The sequence below is a fragment of the Mastigoproctus giganteus genome, chromosome 1, assembly GCF_048544385.1.
Source record: "Mastigoproctus giganteus isolate SK-2022 chromosome 1, ASM4854438v1, whole genome shotgun sequence".
Classification (NCBI taxonomy): Eukaryota; Metazoa; Arthropoda; class Arachnida; order Uropygi; family Thelyphonidae; genus Mastigoproctus; species Mastigoproctus giganteus.
The window spans coordinates 242625158-242646438 of record NC_143575.1 but is presented as its reverse complement, the minus strand read 5'-3'; the positions used below and the strand labels follow the sequence as shown (position 1 = coordinate 242646438).

Below are 21281 nucleotides of genomic sequence, written 5' to 3'. Positions count from 1 at the left end.
GAATATTCCAGGGGATTATCTTCTGCATTTTGAAATAATTCATATGTGATCTATTTTCTGGGTTTTTCAACATTTTGAAAGCAGTGTATTGGATACAGTGCTCTCCACAGATTATGATCTTAATTGTAAGCCCATGAAAGACTATGGCTCTACAATTTTCAGTGCTTGTAAACTATGTTACCTGAGAGGAGACCTGATTTAAGAATTTAAGGCTTTAAATTGATTGAGTAAAACTAACTGCTGATGGCATCATTACTCTTCTTTGGATATATATGAGGGCTTAAATCTACAAAGGATGGCTATATGACAGATTTGTAAATCAGCCAGAGAATAAATAGGAGAGCAATCCCTAATATAATTTTAGCCACTACTAATACTCCTGAGTTAAATAATGTTGCACCAGGGTGTTTTCCGAAGTAATGCTTGTTAATGTCAATGAAACTTGCACTATGACATTAGATAGTGCTTTGATAATTAAATTTTGTAATGCATGTTTCTCATTGGTTACTTCTAATCATAGAAGAGGACTCCTGCTCTTTAATACTCTCTAATAACTCCAGAGCTAGCCTGCAGACTTTTCATGTGGAAATACTTTTAAAGATCAAGTCTACAGTTATAGGATGTTCAGAAAGTTTCATTAACCCAACATAAAAGTTAGTTTATAAATGCAGATGCTATATATTTAGACTATAAAGCATTTAGGGCATAAGCCTCAAGCTATGGAAAAGTCTAGACTATGTATAAGTTTAGTGCGAAAGTATCAATAATACATAGCCAAATCTGAATGAACATAATATTAGCGAAGCGGCATCGTTTTAAGTTATATCTGATATTGTGAATACCTTCACAACGGGTTGCCATGATATTACACTACTTTGAATAAGTAATGCTTCACTAATAGAGAAGACTATTGTTACTTATTCTCATATGGATACCACCACCCAAGATGGCACCATTTCAGGGCTATTTGGCCCTTCTTCGGTGGGTGGGTAGGTACCCGAGTGATGCAATGACGGCAAAACAGTTATGAAGTATAACTCCACAATATGAGAGATGCCTGATGGTGTATGATGTATTTAGACTATAAAGCATTTAGGGCGTAAGCCGCATGCTATGGAAAAGTCTATACTATGTATAAATATAGTGCAAAAACATCAATAATACATAGTCTAGACTTTTCCGTAGCTTGAGGCTTACACCCTAAAAGTTTTATAGTCTAAATACATCATACACCATCAGGCATCTCTCATATTGTGGAATTATACTTCATAACTGTTTTGCCATCATTGCATCACTCGGGTACCTACCCACCCATCAAAGAAGAGCCAAATAGCCCTGAAACGGCACCAGGGGAAGCCTGATGATGTCTGGAGTTTCCAAGAATAGGTAACAACAGCCTTCTCCACTGAGGAAGCATTGCTTATTCCAGGAGTTTATTTTGAGTGGTGTGAGTTGGAGTTACTGTCCCTTTCATTCTTCTACACAGTTTCTTTTCCTCTTCCCCTCCTCTTACTTTCCCTCTACTACCTTTTTGCTTTTCTAAGTCTAATGGGGACAAGTGGATAGTCGAGTTATTATCCCACACATATACAAATAGCCCTGAAACTGTGCCGTCTGGGTGGTGGTATCCATTTGATAAGTAACATTAGTCTTCTCCTCAGGTGAAGCGTTACTTATTCGAAGTAGTGCCTCTGCCAGGGGCAAAGGTTGATGACGTTGTAGAGGGGGATATCATCTTTTAAGGGCACAAAAGGTGATATAGTTGTACACATTGGCACTAATGATATAAGAGTAGGAGGCCGGCAGAATTACTTAACAAGTACAGGTCACTGTTGAAAAAAGCCGTGAATTAGGGTTGAATTTGAAAGCGTCTGCAATTCAGCCCAAACAAGATAGGAGGGAGTATATGATGAGAGCCTTGTCAATCAATTTGGCCCTGGAAAGATTGTGCAAGGCTCAAGGGGTAAAATTTTTTTCAGCCTGGTCTGTACTTGTTAACAGGAGAGACTGCTTCTACAGGGATGGGATACACTTAAATAGAAAGGGTGCAAGAATATTTGCTGATGCTATCGAGGCAGTGTTAGGCGGGTCGGAAAACTACTAGCTTGGGGGGGGGGATACAAGAACTAATAGATTAACAGTAGCCACTGGCAGAGGTGAGAGTGATTCTTGCACTGCTTCTACTGGAATGAGCAGCAGCCTGGAAAACAAGATGCAGGATTTTTCAGAGACTGCTGAGAGTCATTGCGGTACAAGTAAACACATGGGTTGTGTTAGGGTAGCTAAGAATAGGAACAGGTGCATGTATACTTGCATGTACACCAATGCTAGGAGTTTGGTAAATAAATTTGATGAATTTGAGGTATTGCTCAAAACATCAAAGGCAGACATTGTTGGGATATCAGAGATGTGGTGTCACACAGATATAAGGAATGCAGAACTGGAATTTGGGAAGTACAATGTGTACAGAAAGGATAGACAGGATAGGAAGGGAGGAGGGGTTATGCTATTAGTTAAGAAACACATAAAATCCAAGGAAGTGAAACCAGTCGACATCGCTGGACAATGCAGTGTCGAGTCAGTTTGGTGTGACATAAGCATTGGGAGATCAAAATTGAGAGTAGAAGTGTGCTATAGGCCTAATGATTCTGATGAGTATAATAAGCAACTGTACAGGGAAATAGAGTGGGCCAGTAAATCAGAAAGTCTTATAATGGGAGATTTTAATTTCCTAGATATTGGCTGGAATTTGTGGATTGGTCACTCACACATTAGCAAGGCTTTTGTGGATTTATTGGATGATTGTTTTCTACATCAGCATGTTTGGGAGGCAACTAGAGGGAGTAATATACTCTTGATCTGATTATCAGTAGCGATTCTTCATGCATTAAGAATCTGCAGATAAAGGAACCACTAGGTGGCAGTGATCACAGTGTGCTGAAGTGGGATTTACTCAAAGAGGTAACTACCATCAGGGGTAAAGGGAAGTGTTTTTGCTTTTGTAAATGCAACTACAATGGTCTGAGACAATATTTAAATTCTATACAGTGGGACCAACTGATGATGTTACCAACAGCAAATTCAAAATGGGAAGCATTCAAAGAACTTATCTTGGAAGCTACTAGGCTTTACATACCAACTAAGAAATATTGTTCAAGGTTTAGGCCTAAATGGATGTCAGATGAACTAATGAGACATATGGCAGAGAAGAAAAATGCATGGGAGACATAAATTAACATGTGACACAGAAGCCTATGATAGATATAAGCTGGTCTGTAACCAAGTTACAAAGGAGGTTAGGCAGGCAAAGGCAGATTATGATAAATCTTTGGCAAATGATGCAACAAAAAACAGCAAAGAGTTCTTTACTTATGTAAACTCTAGAAGGAAGGGGATGAATCAGATTGGTCCACTTAATATCGATGGTTCAACTGTTGATGAACTTGCTCAGGTAGCTAGCAAACTAAATGAATTTTTGCATCGACATTCACACGTGAGGAGTTATTCAGCAAGGGGGATGCCAGAGGTGTATTCAACTCTGGCAGTAAGCTAGATAATCTAATAACTGAGGGTAAAGTGGAGGAGAAATTGTTGAAGATAAACACAAGAAAGGCACCTGGGGTGGATGGGACCTGTCCAGTTATATTAAAGGAGGTAGCAAAGGAAGTAAGCAGATCCTTATCCATAATTATGGGAGCTTCTTTGGACTCAGGGGAGGTATCCATAGACTGGAGATGTGCAAATGTGACCCCAATTCACAAAGGAGGATCAAAGGCTGACAAGTAATTATAGACCTGTGAGTTTAACTTCTGTTCCAGGAAAATTAATGGAGGCACTGATTAAAGTAGCACTGCAGGATCATCTAGACAAGACTTCAGTTATAGCTCGGACACAGCATGGTTTTGTTACGGGAAAGTCTTGCCTGACCAATCTGATTGGATACTATGATGCAGTCACAAAAGAACTGGATGCAGGGAATAACTTTCATATTATATATTTGGATCTTAGAAAGGCTTTTGATACTGTTGCACATGGAAGACTGCTGCACAAATTGGAGCAGTGTGGCACTGGAGGCAAATTGCTGCTATGGGTAAAGGGAGGGTTGAGGGGGAGAAGACAGAGTGATAATCAATGGACACTGCTCATCGTGGACTAATGTTATTAGTGGAGTTCCTCAGGGTTCAATGTTGGGTCCATTATTGTTTTCTGTATTTATAATTGATATTGATGATGGTATATCAAGCTTAATGTCGAAGTTTGCAGACGACACAAAGGTTGGCAGGGTTGTTAAGGACACTACTGATGCTATGCTGCTGCAACAGGATCTGGAAAGGGTGAGCAGATGGGCTGAGAGGTGGCAAATGAAGTTTAACATTGACAAATGTAAAGTACTACATATGGGAAACAGCAACCCCAGAGCAATGTATCAACTCTGTGATACTACACTGACAGTGGTAGAGAATGAAAAGGACCTGGGGATAATTGTGCAGGCAGATATGATGTTCTCTGAGCAGTGCAGACAGGCTGCAAGAGTAGCTCATGGTGTTTTGTCAGTGATATACAGGAATTTTTCTATCAGGGATAAGGAGGTGATTATTCCCTTGTATAAGGCAATGGTCAGGCCACACCTTGAGTACTGTATACAGGTATGGAGGCCTCATTTCAAGAAGGATGTAGAGCTGCTGGAATGAGCACAGAGAAGGGCAACAAGATTAGTGAATGGAACAAAGGGTTGCTTTTATGAAGAAAGGCTTAAGTTTTGCAAATTACACTGTCTGGAGACTAGGCACCGGCGAGGTGATCTGATAGAGGCGTATAAAGCCTTGAATGGTTTGAGCATGCTCAATACTGATGGGAGTTTTCCTCTTGCTCAGAATAATCATTTAAGAAGGCATAAATTCAAACTGAGGAAAGAGAGATGTGCGGAAATTTGCCTTTAGCCAGCGGGTAGTTGGTTGTTGGAACAGACTTCCATCCCTTTGTTGTGGAAGTTGATAGCCTAAATAAATTTAAGGGTCAGCTGGACAGGTATGTTGAACGAACGGTGTGGTGAATTGAGTGGTTTTTTTTTCTTTTCTTTTGGCTGATGCTGTATAAGCTTGCTTTCTTTCATCATGTGCCTCTACTAATGCTAATATCATGGCAACTCGTTGTGAAGGTATTCACGATATGAGATATAACTTAAAACGATGCCGCTTTGCTAATATTCTGTTTATTCAGATTTGGCTATGTATTATTGATGCTTTTGCACTATACTTATACATGCAGATGCTATTTATTGATTACTCTGTGTTATATATGCAATTTCCTAATACAATTTATTCACGCACCAACCAAAGAAAGAACTTTAAAGTGAGAGAGTACACAGTTAAACGAAACATGTAACTGACACAGACAAACATTCAAGCTCCAACATATTTAATTTAGCACAAACATAGAAGTAGTAGCTTTAAACCACCGCTTTCCAATGCTCAGTCAGTTGATAATGGCTGCATACAGAAGCCAAAAGCTACTAACTTCTGTGTTCTATGTTTGTGCTAAATTAAATGTTAGATCTTGAATGTTTGTGCCTATGTCAGGTTTAACTGTGTGAACTCTCACTTTATTTAAAGTTCTTTTCTCTTGGTCAGTGCATGCAAGAAATTAAAATATGTATCCAACCCAGACCTCATAGGGTTCTTCAGCCAATTTCCTAATAGTCTGTTTTGGGGATAGTAGTTAATGTAAGCAGACCTGGTCCACACAAAAGGCATAAAAGATATCCAGAATAATTTCAATTCAAAATTCAGTAAGGAACCACTACTAATACTATTTGTACTGTTTGAAACTGGTTCTATTACATGCAGACCATGATCAGGAGGACTAACAGTCCTCCTGATCATGGTCTGCCACTATATTTTCATGTATGCAATATTGCTTGCCATTGCTGATCTAAAGTATTCCTGAATATGCTGTGCTGTGGAGATCAGGTACTTTGTTTTGCTTTAGGAATCTGAGTGTGAAACAACTGCTATTTGGCTGACCAACACAGACAAGATTTCTTTTGACTTGTTTTATTGTGGGCTTAAAATGTCATCATGGGTTGAAAGTCACTCTCGGATGATCATGTCTGGAATGTTTAACTCTGACAAAGTGTGGAGTTGATCTTTAGGAAAAAAATTATCTGAGCCAATTTAAATGGAATTATTTTGAGGGTGAAAGATGAGATGTAGGTTGGGTCTTGAGATCTAATTAGCCTTAGGCTAGTGGAGTTATTATTACTAGCCATATAGTGCAAGGAAGCCAGGAGGTTTTTGTTGCACCAGCCAAAAAAAAAATTTGAGTTACCCAGAGAGAGAGAGAGAGAGAGAGAAGGGAATCACTAAGAAAGAGAATGATGATATTCAGCTCAGGACCCTGGGTCAAGCCCATACTCACCAGATGTGAGCCCAGTTGGCAGTTTAAGCTGGACAACCAAAGCTGTACTCAGGGGGGAGGCAGAAGAGCATATGTCCCCCCTTAACCATGCATATTAGTGTTCCTAGGTCTATCTAAAAAAAAAAAAAAAAAAAAAAACTCAAAAACCTGGTCGTCATGCCCCCTTACAATGATACCAGAATACAATAGTGTGGACAACTGCAAGGAAAAATCTTAGCAGCTCTAAATCTGTAAATAATAGAATGCCAAAATATGCCACTTCTATTTGTAACAAAATCACAATATCTATGAATAAAAAGATTCTTGATAGGATCCTCCAACACATTTCTTCTGCCTCTTTTCTATTTCTCTAATAACTTTCATTTTATCCTCAATACAAACTTTTTGCTTGCAATCCATTGTAAAAAGTACTGTATGATGTAAAAACCAGATCTTAATTTTTGCATTAGAATGATGTAAACTGAAAAGGATTCAAAATGAAAGCAATGTTCTTCAGCAAAGGGTAACATCTGTACACATGTACAGATGATACTAAATGCTGGAAAGTTTGCTTTCTGAGAGTTCAAAGTTTCTCTCAAGATTATCGATTTTCTTATAGCAAGCATGCTTCCATAATGGGACATCATTTAGAGAGAAAACAATTTGAATAGATTGGGTAATCAATCAATCAGTGTGTTGATGGCATTCTTTCTCTTGCTGAGACTACACACGTGAAGAGGGCATAAATTCAAATTGAGGAAGGATGGTTGCAGGATGTTTGGAAATTTGCCTTCAGCCAGTTGAGTGGTTGATTGTTGGAACAAACTTTGTCTGTTGTTGTTGTGGAAGTTGGTAGTTTGAATAATTCAAGGAAGAACTAGGACAAATTCTTGGATAGGATAGAAAGTGGGTAGGTGTTTTTTTTTTTTTTTGCTAATGCTATATAAGCTTGGTTTCATGCATCATTTGCCACTAATAATGATATTTACAGTACAGTGCTAAATAGGCACTCCAGTATAATTAAAGCCACTCCTGTACACAAGTAACATCAATATCAACAGTAACATCAACAGTGGTAAGCATATGCAACCCCTTACAGAGAAGGTTTTGTGATCTTTTACATAAGGGGTTGCATATGCTTACCACTTCATTCACAGTTTGCTATATAGTGTCATAAAATGTCATAACGTAAACTTTTAAAAGAAGCAGAGTTTTAAAAATAACTGAGTTAAAAGTAGACATGGTTTTTAATTCAGATTTTATTGTAATACACCACTATATAAGATGTGAAAGATAACTATAAAAAAAGGAGGCTCACATAGTGAATACGTATTGCTGGTTAGTTCACTGGAAAATTTGATATTATAATTGAGGTATGCAGTTTCAAAATGTTGTAATCAAGCTAAAATGGCACAGTTTACTTCTATATGGAAATTTTTCTTAACTGACTTAATAGCAACATTACAGCAGCATTGTTGTTACTTCTGGGGGTCATTTTAACCAAGTTTGATTGTATTCCTTACCATCAAAAGACTGTTAGTAACAGTGTAAAAAGGGAAGCAAAAATAATTTGATGGTTCATGCACTTTTCCAATTTTTAAATAGGGGCATGGGGGGATATATTAGTGTTAATAGTGGCAAATGATGCAAGTAAGTGAGCTTATACAGCATCAGCCAAAAAAAAAAGGGGGGGGGGAATTCTTTTTCATCTATAACATTCTTCCCCCAATAGTTGGTCTAGTTCTTCCTTGATTTTTTATTCAAACTACCCACCTCCACAGCAACAGATGGAAATTTCTTCCAACAATCAACCATCTGCTGGCTGAAAGCATATCTCCAAACATCTATACTGCAACCATCATCCATCAATTTTAATTTATGACCATTCACATGTGTAGTCTAAGCATGAGGAAGGGAAATGTTATAGATGAAATAGAATCTTTTTCCCTTTTTTTTTTTTTTTTTTTTTTTTGGCTGATGCTGTATAAGCCTACTTTCTTGCATCATTTTCCACTATTAATACTAATATATCCCCCCCCATGACCCTGTTTAAAAATTGGAAAAGTCCATGAACCAGGAAATTATCATTGCTTCTCTTTTTGCACTGTTACCAACAGTCTTGATGGTAGAGAATACAATAATACTTGGTTAAAGTTACCTCACAAGTAACAACAGTGCTGCTGTAATGTCACTATTAAGTCAGTTAAGAAAAAGGGGCTCACATCTGGTGAGTATGGGCTTGGCACACCCAGAGTCCTGAGTGGATATCATTCTTCTCTTTCTTGGTGATTTCCTTCTCTCTCAGAAATTTTTTTTGGCTGGTGCAGCATAAGCCTCAGGCTTCCTTGCACCATATGGCTAATAATAATGATGCCATTAGCATTCAGCTTGCTCAATCCATTCAAAGCCTTAAACAACTTGGTCAGATCACCTCTCAGGTGCTTAGTTTCCAGATGCTGCAGTTTGCAGAATTGAAGCCTTTCTTGGTAAGCACACCTTTTTATTCCCCTCAACAACCTTGCTGCCCTTCTCCACACCCACTATAGCAGATCTACATCCTTACTAAAGGATGCGTCGAGAAATGTATGCAGTACTTAAGATGTGGCTTGACCATGGCCTTGTGCAAGGGGATAATCACCTCCTTATCTCTGCCAGCGAAATTCCTGTGTATCATTGACAAACCCCATGAGCTGTCCTGGCTGCCTGTCTGCACTGCTCAGAGAATTTGCTATCAGACTGCACAATTATCCCCTCCACCAGGTCCTTTTCATTTTCCACTACCTTGATGAACATGTAAACTAAATACAGATAGCTGACATTTGTGTTTGTTTTTTTTCCCTGCAAGGTTAAAATAGCTAACCTGTCAAACAGGCTTGAAAATAAAGTCTTCTGTGACATTTTTCAATGTTAAATCTCAACTACTATTTTTCAGCCCAGATGTCTAATTTTTCCAGGTCATGTTTTGAGTGGCATACCATGATTACTGTCATTTACCATCCTCCACTTTGGTATCATCAGCAAACTTAGTCACCAGGTTTGATATGTCTTCATCAATACTGTTAGTAAATATTGAAAATAGTAACAATTGAAAATGCCCAACACCAACCCTCTAGGAGTTTCTACTAATAACAGTAATCTACAAAGAGTAGTGTCCATTTAATAACCATCTCCTACCAACATCAAAGTAGTCATATCTTCAACAAACAACAACACATAGTCAGTGATAATATACAGGAACTCCCCAACTTACGTAAGGGTTGCGTTCCATGGAATGCTATGCAAGTCGGATTTTATGTAAGTCAGAATTTCTCCCCATGCTTGTGCAGCACTCGCAACTGTGCTCACTGAATTGATTGAATCAAAAAAAAAAAAGTTTGACGAACATGTAAATAGAATTATTTATTGTATTTATTCAATTTATCTCATATGCAGGAAAAATTACAAAAGCGTGCAATTTAAAAAAAAAATTTCAAAATTATAAAAAAAAAAAGAGAGGATACAGGCATAACATCAGTAAGCATCGTTGCCAGAATTGACATCTTCAGCTGATAAGTACGCTACTGCGGAGGTTGAGAGCTGTGGAGATTTAGAAGGGGTCAGCCGCTCAACCTTAAGAAAGAACATTACTACTACTAGCCATATAGTGCAAGGAAGCCCAAGGTTTATGCTGCACCAGCAAAAAAAAAAAAAAAAAAAGTTACCATGTCAGAAGTTACGTTGTCAGAAGTAGAAGGGAATCGCCAAGAAAGAGAAGGATGATGATGATATCCAGCTCAGGACCCTGGGTGTGCCAAGCCCATACTCACAAGATGTGAGCCCCTGGGGGTAAATATATTAATGGATGACTGGAACGGTGGCTTTTTTCTTTTCATCGTAGATTTCTTTGTAGCAAGCAAGCATATCATTCACCCCTCTGTTAACTTTTAAGAATCGTTCGCTGTCAGGATCCATCTTCTCAAACCTCGCCATTGCAATTTCACGAAATGTCATTGCCATCTTTCTGGTGATGAAGTGTCTAGTCTCCTCATTTGGTTCATCTTGAGCTTTGTCAGCATTTTCTTCTTTCACTATCACTGCCTGCAAGTCAATAAGTTCTTTGTTAGATAATTCCTTCTCTTCTTCCTCTATTAACTCCTCCATATCTTTGGCATCAACCTCCAACTGAAGTAGCTCTGCAACCTTTACAATCTTATCTGTAACCTCTTCATATGATTAATCTTTTTCAAATCCTTCGAAGCCTTTTACGTGCCATGGGCATATTTTCTTCCATGCGCCATTTAAACAACTTTTAGTAATTTCTGCTCAGGCCTTATTCATGTTTAAAATAGCGTGATAAATATTGTAAGATTTCCAAAAGTCTCTACGTAAAATTTTTCTCGTCTACTGCAGACAATGCCTGAGAAAATGTTGTGCATAAATAGTATGCTTTTAAATTTGAAATAACACCCTGATCCATAGGTTGGATGAGTGAAGTGTTTGGCAGTAGAAATATGACTCTCACTTTTGAATTAAAATCATCTAGATGCATAGGATGTCCAGGAGCATTATCTAATAGAAGAAAAATCTTGAAAGGAATGTACTCTTTACAATATTTTTCAACCTCACGAATGAAGCAGCATTTAAACCAATCCTCAAAGAGAGATATTGTCGTCCATGCTGTCTGGTTCGATTGGAAATGCATGGGTAGGGTGGCTTTATTGATGCCCATAAATGCAAGAGGATTTCCAGAATGGTACACACAAGCAGTGGTTTTAATCTATAATTTCCCACTGCATTAGCCCCAAGCAAGAGTGTGACCCTATCTTTTGACGCCTTGAAACCTGGCATTGTATTTTCATCTTTGACAATGCATGTTCGTTGCGGCATTTTTTTCCAATAGAGAGCAGTCTCATCCACGTTAAACAAAAAATTTGCAGCGTTGAATCAATAATTTTTTCCAACACATCACAAAATTTCTCTGCAGCTGCAGAATCGGCACTGGCAACTTCACCGCATTCTTTAACGTTGTGGAAACCAGCACGATGCTTGAACCTATTAAACCACCTGTTGCTTGCCACGAACTTCGGTTGGGGTTCACCGTACTTGTTACTTTTGCTTGAATGGTCATTAGACTCAGGGGCACTCGCTTCAGAATTGTGCATAAGCAAATTCGGTGTGTGTTATATATGATATCGTTCCCCTATTTATAAATCATGCAATTAGTGTAGTGTAAACACGTGTTATACGAGGACTGACTGTATTACGTAAGTCGGGGAGTTCCTATACTTCTATAATACGTACTTATATATATTGAATAAAATATAAGTAAATTTTTTCAACTACTATCAGTAGTAGTTGAAAAAACCAGTAGAGCAAAAAATAGACCAACACAATTTTATTTATATTAATTTATTTTCTGATTAAAAATTTATAATATGTTACATAGACTGAATATTAAGCATCACATTTTTAAGAAAAATAAAAAAATCTTATTTTGTAAAATTTTTTATTCTTGTAGTAATTTTTTTCCCCTTTTTTTTTTTCAATTCACTTTTTCTTAATAAAATTATATTGTGATAAGATCCATCCATAATCATGGGGGTTCTAGTCTAACTGTGTGCCCCATTAAATCAAGCATTTTCGGTTAGTTACAGCCTTAATTGTTTTGCCAACTTTGCAGTAATTGGTATCCATCCATTCTCTGACAAAATGGCTGCACCACAAGGAACAACTATCAGGATACATTTTTTTTTTTTTTTTTTACTTATATCATTAACAAACTTTTGTAACATCCCATACTGTTTTATACAGTGCATTTAGCACATTTTGTATAATGTGCATGGATTTTTCTCTTTTTGAGAATATAAGTAGTGCAAAAACAAAATATCCTTTCCATAATGGCAATAGTTATTTTTTAAATTTTTTTTTAACTGGTAAGATCTGCAGTTAATATTTTACAAGGATAGAATGATTAACTGTAAATTTGTAAGTTGACAGGGGAAAATTATGGTGCCCATAGTTAAGGATAGGCACAAACATGAATGAATTACAAGTTAGTTAATGTATACAGTGTGTTACATTTCAGGTGCATTGGTGAATAGTAAGTAATTCATAATTTATTTTAAAAAACAAAGATAAAAAAGCAATGGATTTTTACGAATAGCCTGTGTGATATGCACAAAAAAAAAAAAAAACTACATTTCTATTGGTCCTATTTTAATGAGAAAAGCTTGTCAAATTCTGAAATAATTCAATATAAAATTCCATGAAAATCCATTCACCGAGAGTAGTTATTACATGTGGACAGACAGGCAAAGAAACAACTTAGATTCCTATCAGTCCAATTTTAATGAAATTTGGGATAGCTCAACAAATCTTTCTGAAAGAACCAATTATAAAATTTTATGAAAATCCATCTACTAGAAGTAGATTTATTACATGCTGAAAAATGGATGGACAGACAATACGTGAAGACAATAGGCACTTTATGCGTATATTCTAATGCCTAATAAATCATTAAACTACCATATAATTCCTCTTGATCATCTTGTAATATAACAAACCATATGCATGGTTCAGTTAATCTTTTCAAGGTCTCTCTCTCTCTCTCTCTCTCTCGAATGTGTATGGGCACTCTCTACAGTCAGTTTTTTTTGTAGTGGTGTGCTATGTGGAGTGAGTTTCATCATTAATTTTGAAACATTTTTGCTTGATGGCATAAATATTTTAAATATTAAAATATTCATATTTGGAAAAGTAAAAATTATAGTACACTAGCCAAGCATTAAAGTAAAATTTTTGTCAAAAATTAAACCAAATAAAAAAAAAAATAAAATTTATAAAAAAAATCTTTTTGTTACTTATTATTTATTTTTTTAAAGTAATATCTTCTACATCTATTTTATTATCACTTAATTTGATTTAAATCATTATGGATCTGAATTTCCTTCAGTTGGATAAAAACGATGGGCAGATACAATCAGGGATGGACCAAGGTATTTTCACAACCCTGGGCAGAAAGGTTTTTCGGCACCCTTTACTAAGGATATATTTTTTTTTCCCGCCTCACTGTTCTTCTGTTTTTGGTGCCCTTAAAGAATAGCACTCCAGGCAAGGGACCCTGCTAGCCCGTACCTTAATCCAGCACTAAGTACAATGTCCTCTTAATATTTTCAAAGCTATTTTCATGCTGCCATATATTAAAACTGTGTCTGATATTAGTTGGTAATACAGATAACAGCAAGTGCAAGAAATCAAACTTCAAGACATCTCATATGTAAATGAACGCATTATTTTAAATGTAATTGAATAGCCCTGCTGTCATCTCCAAGGTTTTCGGAAACACGTAGATCTGTGTATATACTCCTCAGAGCCCAATTATAAGAAATACAGATCTATATATATGTACTTGTGAAGGAGTTAAAGGAAAATCATGTCTATAGTCCAGTCCAATAGGTTATGAAGTCACCAAAAAATAATTGGAGAGAAAGAATAATTTTGAAATTAGCTTTTGTTGCAAGGCTTTTTAAATAATATCATTTAAATATCTTCTCTACAGATTGCAGTACTATTCATTAGAGATGCCCTGCCTGAACTGATGTCATGATTAGAATTATTATAGGATTCAGTGCTCAATCTCATTTCTTATATTCACTGAGATGATTGATGAAGACATGACTATTTTGAGGTAAAATTTGCTAATGATATAAGGTGGTATAGCTGGTGGTAGTAGCAAATGATGCCAGAAAACAGGCTTATACAGCATCAGCAAAAAAAAACCAAAAACTAATAGTTCCCATTTCACCTGTCCATCCCATCTGACACCTACCGGTATTGCACTACCTCTGGTGGGTGCAGGATTTGTGCATTCTGCACGACAGGTGATAGTAGACCCTGGCCCGGCTCCTCATGCCAGGTAACAGCTGTCCAGGTGTTGGTGGTGAAGTGGCTTGACACACAACACACATTTATTCACAAACTTACTTTTTCAGGTCTGCTCTACAGAGTTTCTGCATCATCAATGGTGAAGATGGGCTAATGCCTAGGATTTACCCTCGATACAGGTAAACATACGCATGTCCATCCCATCTAATAGTTTATCTTGTTCTTCTTTGTAGGAAGAATTACCCATATCTATAACACCCGATGCCAGTTTGCAACAAAAATCAATCACTCTCAGGATGAAAGCAAATTTCAGCACATCTGACATATAACTATCCTTTTTTGATTTAAATTTATTATTATTAGCCATATGGTGCAAGGAAGCCTGAGGCTTATGCTACACCAGCCAAAAAAAAAAAAAAATTCTAGCATTAACCTGAGAGAGAGAGAGAGAGAGAGAGAGAGAGAGAGAGAAGTAGAAGGGAATCACCAAGAAAGCAAGAAAGATAAGAATGTGTAATTCTGAACAAGAGGAAAGATTCCATAAGCATTTTGCTTACTCAATCGATTCAAGGCATAAACACCCTTAATCAGATTTCCGTTTGAATAGTAGTTAACTTTTAATAGTTTGTTTAGATCACCTAGTTTCCAGATACTACAATGTGTAAAATAGAAGCTTTTCCTCATAACAGCACCCTCTTGCTCTCTTCTCCAAATTTGTTGTTCTTCTCGTGTCCTTCCTAAAATAAGGCTTCCAAACCTGTATGCTGTACTCAAGATGTATAACCAATAACCATTGCCTTATACAATGATAGAGCCAAGATGTGGCTGTGTATGTGGTACAGAGAGTGCAAAGAAATTAGGCTCCAACACAGCATTCTGATGGATGTTTATTAGAGCCTGAAGAGTAGGGTGGATGCCCTCAAAGGAATTCAAATGGAAGACTCATCAAGCTCTTAGCTGCCCAACGCAATGGTAAGATCACCCTTGTGCATCAGGCAACACAGAGGCAATTCCCATGGTCGAAGGCATTGTTCCCACAGGAGGTAGTTTTTATTGGTGACTATTTTCTCAGGGAAACAGGAAATATATTATGCAGAAATGATAGGTGGAATAGGAACAAGATATGACTGAGGAGCAAAAGTAAATGATGTGTAGAGCAGATATCACCTTTTAAGGGAATAAAAGGTGACATTATTGTAAATTTTGGCACTGATGATATTAAGAGTGGGAGATCTGCAGGCTTATTTAAAAAGTAAAGGGCAATATTGAGAAAAAGTCATGACTTAGGGTTAAATTTGAAAGTGACTGCAATTCTGCCCAGACATGATAGGAGGGAGTGTATTATGAGAGCCTCATTAATCAGTCTGGCCCTAGAGAGACTGCAAGGTTCATGGAGTAGTATTTTTTACACCATGATCTGTGCAAGGATGGGATATACTTAAATAGAAAGGGTGCAAGAATATTTTCCGATAGAATCAAGGCAGTGTTAGGTGCTTTGGAAAACTGCTAGCTTTGGGGTGGGGGATACACGGGCTAATAGATTAACAATAGCCACAGGTAGAGGTGAAAGCAATTCTTGCACTGCCACTATTGGAATGTCTAGCAGTCTGAAAAGCAAGGTGTCAGGAATTTCAAGGATTTGCTGTGAGTCATCATTGAACAAGTAAATACATTGAGTTATCACAAACTAACTCAAGAATTTGACTCCCTTATCCATCTCTAAAAAATTAGACGTGTAAATCTAGATGCAAAATACCCATTTAGTCTGTCAGCAACCTGAGCAGGATCATCAAGAGTAAATCCATTCATATTCTGTGAACGAATGTTATTTAGATCCTTCCTTTCACTGTTTACACAAACAAAAGTCTTTGCTGTTTTTCTTTGCTAGAGACTTTTGATAATCTCCTTAGCTTCCCTTTGTGACTTCTTTATATCTGCTACAGTCATCTATAACACCTGATAATTTATATGAATTCCACCTGTTTTCTTCACTGCCAGGAGTCTCCTCATTTCATCTGACATACATTTAAGTCTAGCCTTCAACTGTATCTCTTAGTTTGTATAAAAAGCCTATTAGCTTTTATGATAACCTCCATGAATGCTTCCCATTTAGAATTTGCTGTTGGTAATGCTATCAGTTGGTCCCACTGTAGAGAATTTAAAGTGTCTCAAACTACTGGTCACCTTTATGAAAGCAAGAGCCCTTCTCTTCAACAGCAGTTACTTCTTTAAGTAAATGAGACATCAGTACATTGTGATCACTGCCACCTAGTGGGTCTTATCTGTAGATTTTTAATACATGAAGGATCACTGCTGATAATCAGATCAAGTTTTCTCTCTAACATGCTTGCGTAGGAAATAATCATCCAATAAATCTTGCTATGTGTGAGCAACCAATCTACAAATCCAGTCAATATCTGGAAAGTTAAAATCCCCCACTATAGGACATTTTCATTTACTGGCCCACTCTGTTTGTACAATCATTAGGCCTATAATACATACATCTATGTCCTCATTTTTATTTTCCCAGTGCTTATGTCACACCAAACTAACTCAACATTGCACAGGCCACCCATATCCACCGCCTTATATTTTGTGTGTCTTAACTAAGAGCATAATGTCTACCCACCTCCTGTCCTGTCTGTATACATTGCACTGGGGAGTTTGAGGAAACCCCTGAGGGCCAACTTGTAACAGTATGTACATATTGCACTCCCCTATTCAAATTCTGAGTCCCTTATATCTGAGTGACACCATGATATCTGCAAATGCATCTCCACAATTTTTGCATTTAATGATTTGATCAGTACTTCAAATTCAACAAATTTATTTACTATGCTCCTAGCATTAGTGTACACACAAGTGTACACGCAGCTGTTTTTACTCTTAGTAACTGTAACAGCCATATATTTGTTTGTCAACGACTCCCAGCAGGTCTTGAAAAATCCAACACCTTGCTTTGCATGTTCTAGTAGATTCAGTGCAAGAATCAATTTAACAGTATCAGCCCACTGGCAGAAGTGAATCTGTTAGTCTGAATCTCCTCCCCACCAAGGCTAGCAGTTTCCCGATTCAATAACACTGCCTTAATAGCATCAGCAAAAAAAAAAAAAAAAAAAAAAATTCTTGCACGCCTTCTATTTAAGTGTATTTCATTCCTGAAAAAAACACTTGCTCCTATTAATAAGCACAGACTATGCTGTGAAAAATTCTACCTACAACCTTTGTGGTCTCTCAGAGCTAAATTGATTGACAAGTCTCTCATCATAGAGTCCTTGTCTAACAAGTAGCAACTGCTGTTGTAATCATTTCCAGTGTTTTTTTTTTTTTTAGCTGTTTCACTGGAAAGAATGTGGGTTGCCTTTGTTATGTTTTTTTTTTTTTTTTTAAATATATTGTCATTGGTATATTAATTCTTTGCTATCTGCAAATTTCTGGTAGGTGACTATTTCTTATTTGCATTCTGTGAACAGTAGCTCTGCATGAGCTACTGTTTGTAGAAAGCACTTCATTTGAATTGTACACTCCAAAGGCAATTTTAATAAGTAGGTATATTCATATTAGGGGGGGGGGATAAAACACCACCCCTAAAAGTTTGGAATCATAGCATATGACAACAGTTTTTGTTAATTTTTTGAAATTAGTTATGACAGTGTAAGGCTTAATATAAAAAGAACAATACACTGCAAAGTATTTTAAGATTTTTTTATTAAGCATTGAAAAAATTATAGTAAAAAATATTAAAATGATTAATATTAACAACTATACAGATTTTCATTGAAATATCCTCCATGAGATTTTTATTACTGCCTCACACAAACATGGCACTGGAAAGATTGTGGGCTGCCTTTGTTTGTTTTTTTTTTTTTTTTTTTTTTTTTAAATATATTGTCATTGGTATATTAATTTCCTATAATAGTGTCTTGACTAACATTATTTCAAGGTTTCCCATAAATTTTGTGGAGTGAGCAGACTTTATGGTCCCATAAAAGTCTTTATTGGGTTTAAGTCAGGCAATTGGGATGGCCACACAATCTGGAATACCCCATCCTGTTGTTTAGTTGCTAGAAACTTCCTGCACAGCTTAGAGCTGTGCCTCTGGCTATTGTCTTATTGAAATATAAAATTTCGTCCACGAAATCCAGAGGAAATTGCATTACGTTCAAGAATGTTTTTATAAAATTCCTTCAGTTCTCATGATGGAACCACCATAGTGCTTGCCTGTAGGAACTAAACACCGTGGCACCATTTTTACTTCAGCTGATTGTCTCGCAAACTATGGTTAGATCCAAGAATTTCAAATTTGGATTTGTCTATCCACAGTACATTTTTTCACTCTCCAACTGTCCAATGTTAATGTCTTTTAGTGCAAGCCAACTATTTATTTTGATTTTTGTTTTAATAAAAGATTTTTTGGACTACTACATGACCACGAAGTCCTGCTTGCTTAAGATGAAGTTTTACAGTGGATGTAGACACAGGAGTTTCTGTTCCTATTGAACTCGGCTCAGATTTCAGTTGCAGTAAGTCATCAGTTGCATTTAGAAATCAGTGTTATGGTCTTACCTTGTGCTTCCATTGTTACTCGTGGTTATCTTGATCATGGTTTATCCTTTAAACTTCCAATCTCCTTGAAGCATTGAAAGGTAGTTTGTACTCCTTTAAATGAAACACCTAGCTTTTTGGCAATACCTCTCATGGAATAGCTTTCTTTATACAGAGTTATAATACTTCTTTCTTCACTTATTTCTTGCCATGTTTATCACAAAACACCTTTTTGAATGATGGATGTTCAATTTCATAAGCTACAGCTCTTACTCCTCAATTTATATTATCATAATGCACTCTAGAATCATCTACAACATTCAGGAATCTTCTACACCTTTCTGGATACTCACATATTCTAGAAATTTAAGTATTTCTTATATATTAACTTTTTTGATTTTAATACATAATATTTTAATAAAATATTGGTAAACAAGTTAGTCCTATTTTAATTAAAACGAGACACTATTCCAAACTTTTAGGTGGGAGTGTATATATTCTGTTCAGCAAAAATGGTGCCAGAGTAATCACTGAAAGACTATCTGATTGTAGACATCAAGTTCCTATAGTTTGAGCACAGGTTTTAATTATTTATAAATAAGTCACATTATTTAGAAATAAGATACGTTATGTGTAATAATATTTACATCAGTAAATATAAATACTAGAAAGGCTTCAAGTTTGAATATCCATGCCGTAGAGCAGAGATTGTGAAGACACTGATTGTGGTTCCCAGTGAACCTCACAAAAATTTGGGATGGAGAGACAAGGCATAGCATCAAGTTACAGAAAATGACAAAATCTTGTTAACAGGAATTCTGAGATGCTTAAATAAGTGTACTATAGAGTGACAACTAAAAAAAAAAAAAAAAAGGGCTTATTGCCTTTGTCCTGCATAACCAAATAAAGCCTGATTCATATAATGTGCTGAATTAACCACGTGTTTTTCAGCAGGTTATTTCAAATTTTAATGGGCTGCTCAGGTGGGCGATTTATTTCTTATTGTTTTTATGGTATTTTTATTATTCAGTTCAGATTTTTTTTTTTTTTTCCAGGGCCAGCTACTGTGCGAATGGTATCAAATAATGCTACTCCACCAATAGCTATGCCTGTCCAGGTTCCTCCTGGACATATGATACAACAAATTGTTGATGAAAATGGAACTCTTCGCCATATAATTCTGTCACCTCAACCACCTGTAGCTGTTCCCATGGGAACTCCTTATGTAAGTACTTTAATTCTATATAAAGCAAAGCACACTGTGTCAGCCATCTGTAGGGTGTGATCAAAAATTACAGGGACCTTTGCATTTTGAAATTACAGTGCTGTATATACTGAATTGTGACTTGTCACAAAATGTTCAGTAAGACATCTAGACAGTGAATGAATCACCTATTTCTCTGCAGTCAGTTTGAATTACACCACTGAATTAGAGCATGTTGAATGTTTTGTGTGCGTTTTTTTATTTTAAATTGAATAATTTTATTCAGCAAATTTATGTCAATTTTTTTTTTTCAAATTAGGGAAAGTGCAACAGAAACCCACATTAAAAACAGTTTAGGGAAAAGATACAGAATAGCAATAGCATCATTAGTTTAGGCATATGATGCAAGAAAGCAAGCTTATACAGCATCAGCCAAAAAAAAAAAAAAAAAAAAAAAAAACCCCTCCCATTTCACCCATCCAGCGACTCCAAATGTTTGTCTAGTTCAGCCTTAAATTTATTTAAGCGATCAACGTCTACAACAATAGATAGAATTCTGTTCCAGTAATCAACTACCTGCTGGCTAAAGGCAAACTTCCACACATCTATTCTACAACTCTTTCCTCAATTTGAATCTATGCCGCCTCAGGTTCTCAATCTGAGCAAGCAGATGTATCCTGTCAGCATTGAGCCTGCTCAAACCATACAAGGCCGTATACATCTCGATCAGATCACTTTGAAGGTGCTTAGTCTCCAGATGCTGAAACTTGCAGAATTTAAGCCTTTCTTGGTAAGCACACCCCTTTGTTTTTCTCACCAATCTTGTTGCCCTTCTCTGTACTCTTTCTGGCAACTCAATATCCTTCCTAAAATGAGGCCTCCAGAACTGTATACGGTACTCAAGGTGTAGCCTGACCATTGCCTTATACAAAGGGATAACTGCCTTGTCTCAGCTAGCAAAATTCCTATATATCATTGACAAAACTCCATGACCTGTTCTGGCAGACCATCTGCACTGCTCAGAGAACTTCATACCTGACTGCACAATTACCCCAGGTCTTTTTCATTCTCTACCTCTCTGAGTCTAGTACTACACAGTTGGAACTGTTTCTCTTGGGTTACTGCTACCCATATGGAGTACTTTGCATTTGTCAATGTTACAGTTCAGTTGCCACTTCTCAGCCCATCTCTCCAACTTTTCTAGATCCTGTTGCAGTAGCATACTGTCATTAACAACCCTGCCAACCTCTGTATCATCTGCAAACTTGGACAT

At 36.8% G+C, this 21281-nt stretch overlaps 1 protein-coding gene across 4 annotated transcripts in view; it reads left to right on the top strand.

Annotated features, from left to right (window-relative positions):
- Window positions 1-21281, top strand: part of LOC150091709 (fibronectin type-III domain-containing protein 3A-like) — a 489490-nt gene that overhangs the window by 67805 nt on the left and 400404 nt on the right. For all 4 annotated transcript variants that reach the window (XM_090376531.1, XM_090376557.1, XM_090376540.1 and 1 more), the window contains exon 3: window positions 19860-20029. In XM_090376531.1, coding sequence (XP_090232657.1) covers window positions 19860-20029 — 170 coding nt within the window. The remainder of the gene's footprint in view (window positions 1-19859; window positions 20030-21281) is intronic.